At 48.9% G+C, this 16161-nt stretch overlaps 1 protein-coding gene across 1 annotated transcript in view; it reads left to right on the forward strand.

Moving 5' to 3' along the window:
• Positions 1-749: 749 nt before the first annotated feature.
• MARCHF5 (membrane associated ring-CH-type finger 5) overlaps positions 750-16161 on the forward strand; it is a 61777-nt gene continuing 46365 nt past the window's right edge. Inside the window, exon 1 of the mRNA XM_077258571.1 lies at positions 750-1047. Within this exon, the coding sequence (XP_077114686.1) occupies positions 1004-1047 (44 nt within the window). The 5' untranslated portion in view covers positions 750-1003. The remainder of the gene's footprint in view (positions 1048-16161) is intronic.

The raw sequence follows: 16161 nt of genomic DNA on the forward strand, positions 1-16161 counted from the left end.
ACATGCGCGAACCACTACGCCAACGCCGGGAAGAAAAGCAAGAGGTGGGGGAGAAACAGCGATTTCACCACGCCCATTTGACCAGACCTGCGTGATTGACAGCTGAAAACGGCGACTTTACTAAGGTATTTTGGCAGCAAAGGTGGGGAATCGGGCTAATAAAGGCACTGTTGTACAGCACAGCTCAGGCCCTATTGAACACTATTTTTACCTCATATTGAAAAAAACGGGGTGACAGGTTCCCTTTAAGTACGAAATTTGCTCCATCACTAAGGGGTGAAAACATGACATACAACCAGAAGACAACAAAAGCAATGTAAAAACTGCACTAAAACACTTTGAAGGAACGCAAGTAACCTAATATAGTTAATAGGTGCAGAAAATCTGCAACATCAAAAACTCACCATAAGCTCATCATGGGAACTTAGCCAGAGCACACGGTCAGTATTTGGTCAGTATTTACCTCAGTATTTGTAAGCCAAAACCAGGAGTGGGTGAAAAATGCAGAAGTTGTGACGTGTTTCTATTCTACTTTTCCTCTGATTGTTCCACTCCTGGCTTTGGCTTACAAATACTGAGGTAAAATACTGACCAAATACTGAGCGTGCCCTAAGGTGAGAATGTAGCACTATAGTGTGTGCTATAACGCAGGGCCTCCCCAGTGATGTTCTCACTCTGGCCTCCTCAGCCCCCACATCTCCATCACTGCCTCAGCCCCATGCACATGCTGGTACCCCCCTCCTCTGACTGTTGCCTTAGCAACGCCTTCCACATGGTCCCTCACTTCCGGCTACGTCACTAGCGTGTGACACAGGACGCACTTACGGCGGGTCACGTGACGGCAGTGGAGCGACGATTCTCCGGTGACCTCACGGCAACAGTACGGAGCGGCCCCCGGTGTTCGCGCTGCTGTGGCGGAACCGCTCCTTCACCCCCGGGGATCTGTGCATGGACGTGTGAGCGGTGTGCGCGGGCAGCGGAGGGGACACAGCCGGGAGGAGACATGTCGGAGCCGAGCAGCGTATCCCTGCAGCAGATCCTGGACAGGTGCATGGCGGTGCTGACCTGTGCACAGTGCGTGACTGTATACGGACAGCTGGATGGTGCATGACTGTATACGGACGGCTGGATGGTGCGTGACTGTATACGGACGGCTGGATGGTGCGTGACTGTATACGTACGGCTGGATGGTGCGTGACTGTATACGGACGGCTGGATGGTGCGTGACTGTATACGTACGGCTGGATGGCGCGTGACTGTATACGGACGGCTGGATGGTGCGTGACTGTATACGGACGGCTGGATGGCGCGTGACTGTATACGGACGGCTGGATGGTGCGTGACTGTATACGGACGGCTGGATGGCGCGTGACTGTATACGGACAGCTGGATGGTGCGTGACTGTATACGGACGGCTGGATGATGCGTGACTGTATACGGACGGCTGGATGGCGCGTGACTGTATACGGACGGCTGGATGGTGCGTGACTGTATACGGACGGCTGGATGGCGCGTGACTGTATACGGACAGCTGGATGGTGCGTGACTGTATACGGACGGCTGGATGATGCGTGACTGTATACGGACGGCTGGATGGCGCGTGACTGTATACGGACGGCTGGATGATGCGTGACTGTATACGGACGGCTGGATGGCGCGTGACTGTATACGGACGGCTGGATGATGCGTGACTGTATACGGACGGCTGGATGGCGCGTGACTGTATACGGACGGCTGGATGGCGCGTGACTGTATACGGACGGCTGGATGGTGCGTGACTGTATACGGACAGCTGGATGGTGCGTGACTGTATACGGACGGCTGGATGGTGCGTGATTGTATACATACGGCTGGATGGCGCGTGACTGTATACGGACGGCGCGTGACTGTATACGGACGGCTGGATGGCGCGTGACTGTATACGGACGGCTGGATGGCGCGTGACTGTATACGGACGGCTGGATGGCGCGTGACTGTATACGGACGGCTGGATGGCGCGTGACTGTATACGGACGGCTGGATGGCGCGTGACTGTATACGGACGGCTGGATGGCGCGTGACTGTATACGGACGGCTGGATGGCGCGTGACTGTATACGGACGGCTGGATGGTGCGTGACTGTATACGGACGGCTGGATGGCGCGTGACTGTATACGGATGGCTGGATGGCGCGTGACTGTATACGGACGGCTGGATGGCGCGTGACTGTATACGGACGGCTGGATGGCGCGTGACTGTATACGGACGGCTGGATGGCGCGTGACTGTATACGGACGGCTGGATGGCGCGTGACTGTATACGGACGGCTGGATGGCGCGTGACTGTATACGGACGGCTGGATGGTGCGTGACTGTATACGGACGGCTGGTTGGTGCGTGACTGTATACGGACGGCTGGATGGCGCGTGACTGTATACGGACGGCTGGATGGTGCGTGACTGTATACGGACGGCTGGTTGGTGCGTGACTGTATACGGACGGCTGGATGGCGCGTGACTGTATACGGACGGCTGGATGGCGCGTGACTGTATACATACGGCTGGATGGTGCGTGACTGTATACAGACGGCTGGATGGCGCGTTACTATACGGACGGCTGGATGGCGCGTGACTGTATACGGACGGCTGGATGGCGCGTGACTGTATACGGACGGCTGGATGGCGCGTGACTGTATACGGACGGCTGGATGGTGCGTGACTGTATACGGACGGCTGGATGGTGCGTGACTGTATACGGACGGCTGGTTGGTGCGTGACTGTATACGGACGGCTGGATGGCGCGTGACTGTATACGGACGGCTGGATGGCGCGTGACTGTATACGGACGGCTGGATGGCGCGTGACTGTATACGGACGGCTGGATGGCGCGTGACTGTATACGGACGGCTGGATGGCGCGTGACTGTATACGGACGGCTGGATGGCGCGTGACTATACGGACGGCTGGATGGTGCGTGACTGTATACGGACGGCTGGATGGTGCGTGACTGTATAAGAACGAGCAGCTGCATGATGTGTAACTATATGGACATGTGGCTTGATGGTCTCTGACTGTACATGGCAGCGCTCTGGAGTTGGAGTCGGTATAAGGGTATGTGTCCACGTTCAGGATTGCATCAGGATTTGGTCATGATTTTATGCAGGTAAAATCCTGACCAAATCTGCACCTGAGGTCACTGGCAGGTCACCTGCGTTGTCCTTGCGTTGTTTAAGCAATGTAAGGACATGCTGCGTTCTTAAAAGACACGCCGCATGTCCGTTTCCGCGGGTCTGCCGCATGCGTCTTTTAATGCATAGTGGAGACGGGATTTCATGAAATCCCCTCCACTATGCTGTAACATCAAAAACGCAGCGTTTCCTGAACGTGGAAACATACCCTAAGATGGACTGACTCCTGATATATATAATAAATTGGGTACAGTAGTACACTGCCGGAATTGCTGTAAATGTTTTCATAAGAATTAGGAAAAGTTCTGAAATGTTCTATAAATGTCTGTTCTGTTGATGATCTAAGGACCTCGGCTTTTAGTTGAGATGAATCTGTGCTGCACTTTATGCACATGCTCAGTAGTGACCAGTGTTGTGGAGTTGTAGATGAGATGAATCTGTGCTGCACTCTATGTACGGTGCCTGACTGTGTATATAAGTGTGGCATGATAGTGTGTGACCGGACGGACGGACGGTGTGTGACCGTACGGACGGCGACTGTGTATTTCACACAAATATATATGTTTACATATTTCAGTAATTTCCAATTAATCAGGCAAATTGTTGAGGGAAAGTAAAGAGAAGCCATCCAGTGTTTCTGCCATGGGGTCATCACTAGTCTTTTGGGTCATTTTATATATCACATAGAATAGATGAAGTTGATGGAGCGACGTCACTAGCAAGAACAGCTGCTGATTTCCGTCCGGACCTGGGATAATCTGCTTTGCAGAATATGGTTTAATGAAATCCTGAACTTGTCATTTCATGTTGCAGATTTCCCCCATTGAGGTACCGTATTTTTGCTTTGTAAGATGCACTTTATTGCCCCCAAATTTGGTGGGGAAACTGGGGTGCGTCTTACAAAGTGGATATACTGCTTACCTTTACTGTTGCAGGCCGGGATGAGGGGGTGTCCGCCGCCGCTGCCCAGGGTGCTGCTGGTGTTTCGGGTTCTGCGGGGGGCTCTGCCAACATTTTGTGAAAGGCCAGAGCCCCCCCTGCAGTTCGTCCATGCTTTCCTGTGCGACGGACTCCAGAAAAATGGCCGCCGGGAGACGGCGCATGCGCAGATAGAGATCTCGGCACCAAGATCTCGGGAGATCAGATTTCAGCGCTGATATCTCATCTCTCGAGATCTTGTTCCCAAGATCTCCATCTGCGCATGCGCCGTCTCCCGGCGGCCATTTTTCCGTAGTCCACTGCACAGGAAAGCATGGACCAAATGCCAGGGGCTCTGGCCTTCCACAAAATGTCGGCAGAGTCCCCCGCAGCACTGGAGACACCCCTGCAGCACAGGAGCCCCCCGCAGCACAGGACACCTGCACACCCCCTCATCCCAGCCTGCAGCAACGCTCCACTCCTGCCTCCTCTAGCAGCGACACTGGGACCCCTCTTCACCACAGCCACCACCCCCGGTAAGCAATAAGACGCATGGATTATAAGAAGCACCACCAATTTATTAAAAAAAAAATTTTTTTTTCCTATTTTTCTCCTCAAAATTTGGGGTGCGTCTTATAATCACTTACAAAGTGAAAAATACGGTATGTGAGGCAGCCGCCCCTAGTTATTGACGATTTTACCTCAGTTTACCCACAGATCTGCAGGAAAATCCATAATAATAAAACTTTGCCACAGATCTGCAGGAAAATCCATAATAATAAAACTTTGCTCAATGTTTAATAGGCCGTACTCTGACCTCTGTGACTGGTGGAGTAATGCACAGGGTGAACACTGTACTTTCAGTTTTATCTCTTCTTTTGACTCTTACTTTCACTGTTACTGAGCTACGTGTAGATACAGAAGGGAATTCTGTTCAGATCGCAACAGTATGAATTACTCGAATAAGTCTACACCTCTGTACCCTCCTGTGATGGGGTGTTTTTTCAGAGAATATGAATAACACCAAAACTTTTTCTCCACTCATGGTTAGTGGTTGGGTGAAGCCATTTATTGTCAAACTACTGTGTTTTCTCTTTTTAAATTATAATGACAACCCAAAATATCCATATGACCCTGATCAAAAGTTCACATACCCCATTCCTTAATACCGAGTATTGTCCCCTCCCCTTTAACAGCAATGACAGCTTGAAGTCTTTTGTGTTAGTTGTGGATGAGGTTCTTTATTTTCTCAGATAGTGAAGCTGCCCACTCTTCTTGGCAAAAAGCCTCCTGTTCCTGTAAATTCCTGGGCTGTCAAGCATGATCTGCGCACTTGAGATCTCCCCAGAGTGGCTCAATGATATTGAGGTCAGGAGACTGAGATGGCCACTCCAGAACCTTCACTTTGTTCTGCTGTAGCCAATGACAGGTCGACTTAGCCTTGTGTTTTCGATCATTGTCATGTTGGAACGTCCAAGTACGTCCCATGCGCAGCTTCCGGGCTGATGATTGCAAATTTGCCTCCAGGATAATGTGCTGCATTCATTTTTCCTTCAGCTTTGACCTAGTTTCCTGTGCTTTTATTATTATTATTATTATTATTATTTTAATATATAGCACTATTGATTCCATGGTGCTGTACATGAGAAGGGGTTACATAAAAATTACAGATATAGCTTAAGGTAAACAAACTAACAATGACAGACTGATACAGAGGGGTGAGGACCCTGCCCTTGCGGGCTTAGGGTACTGTCACACAGTACCATTTTGATCGCTACGACGTTACGATTCGTGACGTTCTAGCGATATCGTTACGATATCGCTGTGTCTGACACGCTACTGCGATCAGACACCCTGCTGAGAATCGTACGTCGTAGCAGATCGTGTGGAACTTTCTTTCGTCGCTTGATCACCCGCTGACATCGCTGGATCGTTGTGTGTGACAGCGATCCAGCGATGTGTTCGCTTGTAACCAGGGTAAACATCGGGTAACTAAGCGCAGGGCCGCGCTTAGTAACCCGATGTTTACCGTGGTTACCAGCGTAAACGTAAAAAAAACAAACAGTACATACTCACATTCCGGTGTCTGTCCTCCAGCGTCTCAGCTTCTCTCCACTGTGTGAGCGTCTGCCAGCCGGAAAGCGAGCACAGCGGTGACGTCTGACGTCACCGCTGTGCTTGCCGGCTATGGCGCTTACACAGTGGAGAGAAGCAGAACGCCGGGGACAGACACCGGAATGTAAGTATGTACTGTTTGTTTTTTTATTACTTTTACGCTGGTAACCACTGTAAACATCGGGTTACTAAGCGCGGCCCTGCGCTTAGTTACCCGATGTTTACCCTGGTTACCGGGGACTTCGGCATCGCTCCAGCGCCGTGATTGCAACGTGTGACCGCATTCTACGACGCTGGAGCGATATTCATACGATCGCTGCGACGTCACGGATCGTGCCGTCGTAGCGATCAAAATGGTACTGTGTGACAGTACCCTTACATTCTACACAGGATGGTGGGGAAGGAGATAGTAGGTTGGGGAGTTGCAGCAGCTCCGGTAGTGGTGAGTGTCATGATCTCAATGGCAAGAGAACATAGCATAAGCATATATAGGAACTAGCTCTTGGAAGATGGGAACTGAGCTGACCATGAACTAAACCTAACGCACAACTAGCAGTGGCCGGGTAGCATGCCTACGTTGATTCTAGATGCCCAGCACCAGCCGGAGGACTAAATAAAGCTAGCAGAGGAAAATATTAGTCCTAGCTCACCTCTAGAGAAATACCCCGAAAGGAGACAGAGGCCCCCCACATGTATTGGCGGTGAGTTGAGATGAAATAACAAACGTAGTATGAAAATAGGTTTAGCAAATTTGAGGTCCACTTACTACATAGCAGAAGACAGAAAGGACACTTTCATGGTCAGCTGAAAACCCTATCAAAAACACCATCCAGAAATTACTTTAAAACTCTGGCATTAACTCATAACACCAGAGTGGCAATTCCTGTTCACAAGAGCTTTCCAGACACAGTAACGAAACTACAGCTGTGAACTGGAACAAAAATGCAAAAACAAACATGGACAAGAGTCCAACTTATCTAGTAGTTGTCTAGGAGCAGGAACAAGCACAGAGAGGCTTCTGATAACATTGTTGACCGGCAAGCAACTAACAGAGCAGCAAGGTTATATAGCGACTCCCACATCTTGATGGGAACAGGTGAACAGAGAAGATGAAGACACCAGTTCAATTCCACCAGTAGCCACCGGGGGAGCCCAGAATCCAAATTCACAACAGTACCCCCCCCTCAAGGAGGGGGCACCGAACCCTCACCAGAACCACCAGGGCGATCAGGATGGGCCCTATGAAAGGCACGAACCAGATCGGAGGCATGAACATCAGATGCATTCACCCAAGAATTATCCTCCTGGCCGTATCCCTTCCACTTGACCAGATACTGGAGTCTCCGTCTGGAAACACGAGAGTCTAAGATTTTCTCCACAACGTACTCCAACTCACCCTCAACCAACACCGGAGCAGGAGGCTCAACGGAAGGCACAACCGGTACCTCATACCTGCGCAATAATGACCGATGAAAAACGTTATGAATAGAAAAGGATGCAGGGAGGTCCAAACGGAAGGAAACAGGGTTAAGAATCTCCAATATCTTATACGGGCCGATAAACCGAGGCTTAAACTTAGGAGAAGAGACCCTCATAGGGACAAAACGAGAAGACAACCACACCAAATCCCCAACAGAAAGCCGAGGACCAACACGACGGTGGCGGTTGGCAAAAAGCTGAGTCTTCTCCTGGGACAACCTCAAATTGTCCACCACCTGCCCCCAGATCTGATGCAATCTCTCCACCACAGCATCCACTCCAGGACAATCCGAAGATTCCACCTGACCAGAGGAAAATCGAGGATGAAACCCCGAATTACAGAAAAACGGGGACACCAAAGTGGCAGAGCTGGCCCGATTATTGAGAGCGAACTCCGCCAATGGCAAAAAAGCAACCCAATCATCCTGGTCAGCAGACACAAAACACCTCAGATATGTCTCCAGGGTCTGATTAATCCGCTCGGTCTGGCCATTCGTCTGAGGATGGAAAGCGGACGAAAAAGATAAATCTATGCCCATCCTAGCACAGAATGCCCGCCAAAATCTAGACACGAATTGGGTCCCTCTGTCAGAAACGATATTCTCAGGAATACCATGCAAACGAACAACATTTTGAAAAAACAGAGGAACCAACTCGGAAGAAGAAGGTAACTTGGGCAGAGGAACCAAATGGACCATCTTAGAAAAACGGTCACACACCACCCAGATGACAGACATCTTCTGAGAAACAGGCAGATCTGAAATAAAATCCATCGAGATGTGCGTCCAAGGCCTCTTAGGAATAGGCAAGGGCAACAATAATCCACTAGCCCGAGAACAACAAGGCTTGGCCCGAGCACAAACGTCACAAGACTGCACAAAGCCTCGCACATCTCGTGACAGGGAAGGCCACCAGAAGGACCTTGCCACCAAATCCCTGGTACCAAAAATGCCAGGATGACCTGCCAACGCAGAAGAATGAACCTCAGAGATGACTCTACTGGTCCAATCATCAGGAACAAACAGTTTATCAGGTGGGCAACGATCAGGTCTATCCGCCTGAAACTCCTGCAAGGCCCGCCGCAGGTCTGGAGAAACGGCTGACAATACCACTCCATCCTTAAGGATACCTGTGGGCTCAGAGTTACCAGGCGAGTCAGGCTCAAAACTCCTAGAAAGGGCATCCGCCTTAACATTCTTAGAACCCGGTAGGTATGACACCACAAAATTAAACCGAGAGAAAAATAATGACCAGCGCGCCTGTCTGGGATTCAGGCGCCTGGCGGTCTCAAGATAAATCAAATTTTTGTGGTCAGTCAATACCACCACCTGATGTCTGGCCCCCTCAAGCCAATGGCGCCACTCCTCAAAAGCCCACTTCATGGCCAAAAGCTCCCGATTCCCAACATCATAATTCCGCTCAGCGGGCGAAAATTTACGGGAAAAGAAGGCACAAGGCCTCATCACGGAGCAGTCAGAACTTTTCTGCGACAACACTGCCCCAGCTCCGATCTCAGAAGCGTCGACCTCAACCTGAAAAGGTAGAGCAACATCAGGCTGACGCAACACAGGGGCAGAGGAAAAACGGCGCTTAAGCTCCCGAAAGGCCTCCACAGCATCAGGGGACCAATCAGCAACATCAGCACCCTTCTTAGTCAAATCGGTCAATGGTTTAGCAATATCCGAAAAACCAGCAATAAATCGACGATAAAAGTTAGCAAAGCCCAAAAATTTCTGAAGACTCTTAAGAGAAGAGGGCTGCGTCCAATCACAAATAGCTTGAACCTTGACAGGATCCATTTCAATGGAAGAGGGGGAAAAAATATATCCCAAAAAGGAAATCCTCTGTACCCCAAAAACACACTTAGAACCCTTCACACACAAAAAATTAGACCGCAAAACCTGAAAAACCCTCCTGACTTGCTGGACATGAGAGTCCCAGTCATCCGAAAAAATCAGAATATCATCCAGATACACAATCATAAATTTATCCAAATAATCGCGAAAAATATCATGCATAAAGGACTGGAAAACTGACGGAGCATTAGAAAGACCAAAAGGCATCACTAAATACTCAAAGTGGCCCTCGGGCGTATTAAATGCGGTTTTCCACTCATCCCCCTGCCTGATTCGCACCAAATTATACGCCCCACGAAGGTCAATCTTAGAGAACCACTTGGCCCCCTTTATGCGAGCAAACAAATCAGTCAGCAACGGCAATGGGTATTGATATTTAACAGTGATTTTATTCAAAAGCCGATAATCAATACATGGTCTCAAAGAGCCGTCTTTTTTTGACACAAAGAAAAAACCGGCTCCTAAGGGAGATGACGATGGACGAATATGTCCCTTTTCCAAGGACTCCTTTATATATTCTCGCATAGCAGCATGTTCAGGCACAGACAGATTAACCCCTTCAAGTCGCGGCCCTTTTTCGTTTTTGTGTTTTCGTTTTTCGCTCCCCTCCTTCCCAGAGCCATAACTTTTTTATTTTTCTGTCAATATGGCCATGTGAGGGCTTATTTTTTGCGGGACGAGTTGTACTTTTGAACGACATCATTGGTTTTAGCATGTCGTGTACTAGAAAACGGGAAAAAAATTCCAAGTGCGGTGAAATTGCAAAAAAAGTGCAATCCCACACTGGTTTTTTGCTTGGCTATTTTGCTAGGTTCACTAAATGCTAAAACTGACCTGCCATTATGATTCTCTAGGTCATTACGAGTTCATAGACACCTAACATGACCAGGTTATTTTTTATCCAAGTGGTGAAAAAAAATTCCAAACTTTGCTTAAAAAAAAAAAAAAAAAAAAGTGCCATTTTCCAATACCCGTAACGTCTCCATTTTTCGTGATCTGGGGTCGGGTGAGGGCTTATTTTTTGCGTGCTGAGCTGGCGTTTTTAATGATACCATTTTGGCGCAGATATGTTCTTTTAATCGCCCGTTATTGCATTTTAACGCAATGTCGCGGCGACCAAAAAAACGTAATTCTGGCGTTTCGGATTTTTTTCTCGCTACGCTGTTTAGCGATCAGGTTAATGCTTTTTTTTAATTGATAGATCGGGCGATTCTGAACGCGGCTATACCAAATATGTGTAGGTTTTGTTTTTTTTTTATTGTTTTATTTAGGATGGGGCGAAAGGGGGGTGATTTAAACTTTTATATTTTTAATATTTTTTTCACATTTTTAAAAACTTTTTTTTCCCACTTTTGCCATGCTTCTATAGCCTCCATGGGAGGCTAGAAGCAGGCACAGCCCGATCGGCTCTGCTACATAACAGCGATCATCAGATCGCTGTTATGTAGCTCAAATGCAGGTGTGCTGTGAGCGCCGACCACAGGGGGGCGCTCACAGCCACCGGCGATCAGTAACCATAGAGGTCTCAAGGACCTCTATGGTTACCTTCCTGACTCATCGCCGACCCCCGATCATGTGACGGGGGTCGGCGATGACGTCATATCCGGCCGCCCGGCCGGATGCGGTAGTTAAATGCCGCTGTCTGAGTTTGACAGCGGCATTTAACAGGTTAATAGCGGCGGGTGAATAGCGATTTCACCCGCCGCTATTGCGCGCACATGTCAGCTGTTCAAAACAGCTGACATGTCGCGACTTTGATGTGCGCTCACCGCCGGAGCGCACATCAAAGCAGGGGATGCGACATGCGCAGTACATGTACGGCGCATGTCGCGAAGGGGTTAAATAAACGACCCTTTGGGTATTTACTACCCGGAATTAAATCTATGGCACAATCGCACTCTCGGTGCGGAGGTAACGAACCAAGCTTGGATTCTTCAAAGACGTCACGATAGTCAGACAGGAACTCAGGAATTTCAGAGGGAATGGATGATGAAATGGAAACCACAGGTACATCCCCATGAGCCCCCTTACATCCCCAGCTCAACACAGACATAGCTTTCCAGTCGAGGACTGGGTTGTGAGATTGCAGCCAAGGCAATCCTAGCACCAAATCATCATGTAGATTATACAGCACCAGAAAGCGAATAATCTCCTGGTGATCCGGATTAACACGCATAGTCACTTGTGTCCAGTATTGTGGTTTATTGCTAGCCAATGGGGTGGAGTCAATCCCCTTCAGAGGAATAGGAGTCTCCAAAGGCTCTAAATCATACCCACAGCGTTTGGCAAAGGACCAATCCATAAGACTCAAAGCGGCGCCAGAGTCGACATAGGCGTCCGTGGTAATAGATGACAAAGAGCAAATCAGGGTCACAGATAGAATAAATTTAGACGGTAAGGTGCAAATGGAAACAGATTTACCAAGCTTTTTAGTGCGCTTAGAGCATGCTGATATAACATGAGTAGAATCACCACAATAGAAACACAACCCATTTTTCCGTCTAAAATTCTGCCGCTCGCTTCGGGACAGAATTCTATCACACTGCATACTCTCTGGCGACTTCTCAGTGGACACCGCCAGATGGTGCACTGGTTTGCGCTCCCGCAAACGCCTATCGATCTGAATAGCCATTGTCATGGACTCATTCAGACCCGCAGGCACAGGGAACCCCACCATAACATCCTTAATGGCATCAGAGAGACCCTCTCTGAAAGTCGCCGCCAGGGCGCACTCATTCCACTGAGTAAGCACAGACCATTTACGGAATCTTTGGCAGTAAATTTCCGCTTCATCTTGCCCCTGAGATAGGGACATCAAAGTTTTTTCTGCCTGAAGCTCCAAATGAGGTTCGTCATAAAGCAACCCCAAGGCCAGAAAAAACGCATCCACATTGAGCAACGCAGGATCCCCTGGTGTCAATGAAAAAGCCCAGTCTTGAGGGTCGCCCCGGAGCAAGGAAATCACAATCCTGACCTGCTGTGCAGGGTCTCCGGCAGAGCGAGATTTCAGGGACAAAAATAATTTGCAATTATTTCGAAAATTCTGAAACCCGGATCTATTCCCCGAGAAAAATTCCGGCAAAGGAATTCTCGGCTCAGATACAGGTGCATGACAAACAAAATCTTGCAAATATTGTACCTTCGTGGCGAGATTATTCAAACCTGCAGTTACACTCTGAAGATCCATTACAAACAGGTGGACACAGAGCCATTCAAGGGTTAAGAGGAGGTAAGAAGCAGCTAGACAGCAATTAAGGGCTAGGCAGCAAAACTCTGAGGGGAAAAAAAAAAAAAAAAAATTTCCCTTCAACACTTCTTTTTCTCCTGCTTCAGCCCAAACAATTAACACTTTGATGGCCGGTCAACCTGTCATGATCTCAATGGCAAGAGAACATAGCATAAGCATATATAGGAACTAGCTCTTGGAAGATGGGAACTGAGCTGACCATGAACTAAACCTAACGCACAACTAGCAGTGGCCGGGTAGCATGCCTACGTTGATTCTAGATGCCCAGCACCAGCCGGAGGACTAAATAAAGCTAGCAGAGGAAAATATTAGTCCTAGCTCACCTCTAGAGAAATACCCCGAAAGGAGACAGAGGCCCCCCACATGTATTGGCGGTGAGTTGAGATGAAATAACAAACGTAGTATGAAAATAGGTTTAGCAAATTTGAGGTCCACTTACTACATAGCAGAAGACAGAAAGGACACTTTCATGGTCAGCTGAAAACCCTATCAAAAACACCATCCAGAAATTGCTTTAAAACTCTGGCATTAACTCATAACACCAGAGTGGCAATTCCTGTTCACAAGAGCTTTCCAGACACAGTAACGAAACTACAGCTGTGAACTGGAACAAAAATGCAAAAACAAACATGGACAAGAGTCCAACTTATCTAGTAGTTGTCTAGGAGCAGGAACAAGCACAGAGAGGCTTCTGATAACATTGTTGACCGGCAAGCAACTAACAGAGCAGCAAGGTTATATAGCGACTCCCACATCTTGATGGGAACAGGTGAACAGAGAAGATGAAGACACCAGTTCAATTCCACCAGTAGCCACCGGGGGAGCCCAGAATCCAAATTCACAACAGGTGAGGCAGTAGCTTCAGTAGTGTTGAGGAGGCAGCGGGGTCAGTGCAGGCTGTAAGCTTTCCTGAAGAGGTGGGTTTTCAGGTTCCGTCTGAAGGATCCGAATGTGGTTGATAGTCGGATGTGTTGGGGCATAGAATTTGAGAGGATGGGATATTCGGGAGAAGTCTTGGAGGCGATTAGGTGAGTATTGTGTAAGTGTGGAGGAAAGAAGGAGGTCTTTGGAGGACCGGAGATTACGTGAGATTAGTTTAGAGATATATGGAGGAGACAGGTTATGGATGGCTTTGTAGGTCAGTATTAGTAATATGAACTTGACACGCAGAGGGAATGGGAGCCAGTGAAGAGATTTGCAGAGGAGAGAAGCAGAGGAGTAGCGAGGAGAGAGATGAATTAGTCGGGCAGCAGAGTTAAGGATGGACGGGAGGTGCAAGGGTGTTAGCAGGGAGTCCACAGAAAAGGATGTTGTAGTAGTCGAGGTGGGAGATGCTGAGGGCATGCACAAGCATTTTAGTATATTGAGGGTTGAGGAAAGGACGAATTCTGGAAATATTTTTGAGCTGGAGGCGATAGGAGGTGGAAAGAGCTTGGCTGTGCGGTTTGAAGGACAGGGCAGAGTCGGGGTTAGGCTGCTTTCACACTAGCGTCGGTACGGGGCCCCCCCCCCGCTGCGTCGGCCCGACATACCGACGCATACTGTGCAAAAAATGCCCGACATGGGCAGCAGAAGCAGTCTTACGACTCTTCCGCTGCCCCATTGCAAGGCCTGGGGAGGAGGGGGCGGAGTTTCGGCCGCGCATGCGCGGTCAAAAATGGCGGTCTCGACGCACAAAAAAAGTTACATGTAACTTTTTTTGTGGCGGCGGTGCGCCAAAACACGAAGCAACCGTCGCACGACGGTTGCGACGTGTGGCACTGCGTCGCAATGCATCGCTAATAAGTCTATGGAGAAAAAAAGGATCCTGCGGGCAACTTTGCAGGATGCGTTTTTTATCCACAACGACGCATTGCGACGTGCAGTGCACGACGCTAGTGTGAAAGTAGCCTAACTCTGAGGCAGCGGACTCCCAGTACGGGGGAAAGCATGATGTAATTTATTTTGATAGATCAAGTAAGGAAGATCTGTGAGATGGAGGAAAGATTATGAGTTCAGATTTGTCCACATTGAGTTTGAGGAAGCGAGAGGAGAAGGAGGAGGATATGGCTGATAGACACTCCAGGATTCTGGACAGCAGAGCGGTGACGTCTGGGCCAGAGAAGTAGATCTGAGTGTCATCAGCATATGGGCTTGTTTCCACTTGCGAGAAACACGTCTGTGTCTCGCATGTGAAAACCAAGCTCTGGCGCCGGCACTCCAGAGCGGAGCGTGCGGCCGCATAGCAATACATGGAGCTGCACGCTCCGCTGCAAAGTGCCGGCACCAGAGCTTGGTTTTCACATGCGAGACACGGACGTGTTTCTCGCAAGTGGAAACAAGCACTAAAGGTGGTAGTGGAATCCATGGGACTTTATGAATTGTCCCAGGCCAAGTGTATAGATTGAGAAGAGCAGGGGTCCTAGAACAGAGCCTTGGGGGACTCCAACAGAGAGAGGGTGGGATGAGGAGGTAGTGTGGGAGTGGGAGACGCTGAATGTGCGGTTGGAAACGTATGAGGAATCCAGGACAGGGCGAGGTCTTTGATGCCAAAGGAGGAGAGGATCTGTAGTAGGAGGCAGTGGTCAACTGTGCCGAAAGCAGAGGAAAGGTCTAAAAGTTGGAGTACAGAGTATTGTCCGTTAGCTTTGGCTGTAAGTAGTTCTTTAGTAATTTTGGTCACAGCTGTCTCAGTGGAATGATGGGGACGGAAATCAGATTGTAGATTGTAAAAGAGCAAGTTAGATGAGAGGTGGGAGGAAAGTTCAGCGTGGACGTGCTGCTCCAGGAGTTTGGAAGCGAATGGGAGCAGCGATACTGGACATAGCAATTGGTTCGAAGGTTGGCTTTTTTTAAGGATAGGCGTGATTCTGGCATGTTTGAAAGCAGAAGGGAAGATACCAGAAGTTAGTGATAGGTTGAAGACGTGGGTTAGGGATGGAATAAGTGTGGTGGTGAGGTTGGGGAGGAGGTGGGATGGGATGGGGTCTTGTGGTGAGGTGCGATTTGGAGAGGAGACAATTAAGCTCCCCTTCACTGATGTTGGAGAGGGAGGTTATAGGGGAAGGGCATTAGTCTGGTATACAAAGGGGCTGTGGTTGTTGAACATTAAAGACTTGCCTTGTTTGTTGGATCTTATTTTTGAAGTGTGTGGCAAAGTCATCAGCAGAGATGAGAAAGGTTGGAGGGGGCAGTGGTAGGCGGAGGAGGGAGTTAAAGCTTATAGCTCACACATCCCCAAAGCATCAGCGATCCACCTCCGTGCTTTACTGTAGGAATGGTGTTCCTTTCATCATAGGCCTTGTTGACCTCTCTCCAAATGTAACATTTATGGTTGTGGCTGAAAAGTTCAATTTTGGCTCTTCACTTCAAATTACCTTGTTCCAGATGTCTTGAGGCTTG

This window comes from Ranitomeya variabilis, chromosome 4 (genome assembly GCF_051348905.1).
Source record: "Ranitomeya variabilis isolate aRanVar5 chromosome 4, aRanVar5.hap1, whole genome shotgun sequence".
Taxonomy (NCBI): Eukaryota; Metazoa; Chordata; class Amphibia; order Anura; family Dendrobatidae; genus Ranitomeya; species Ranitomeya variabilis.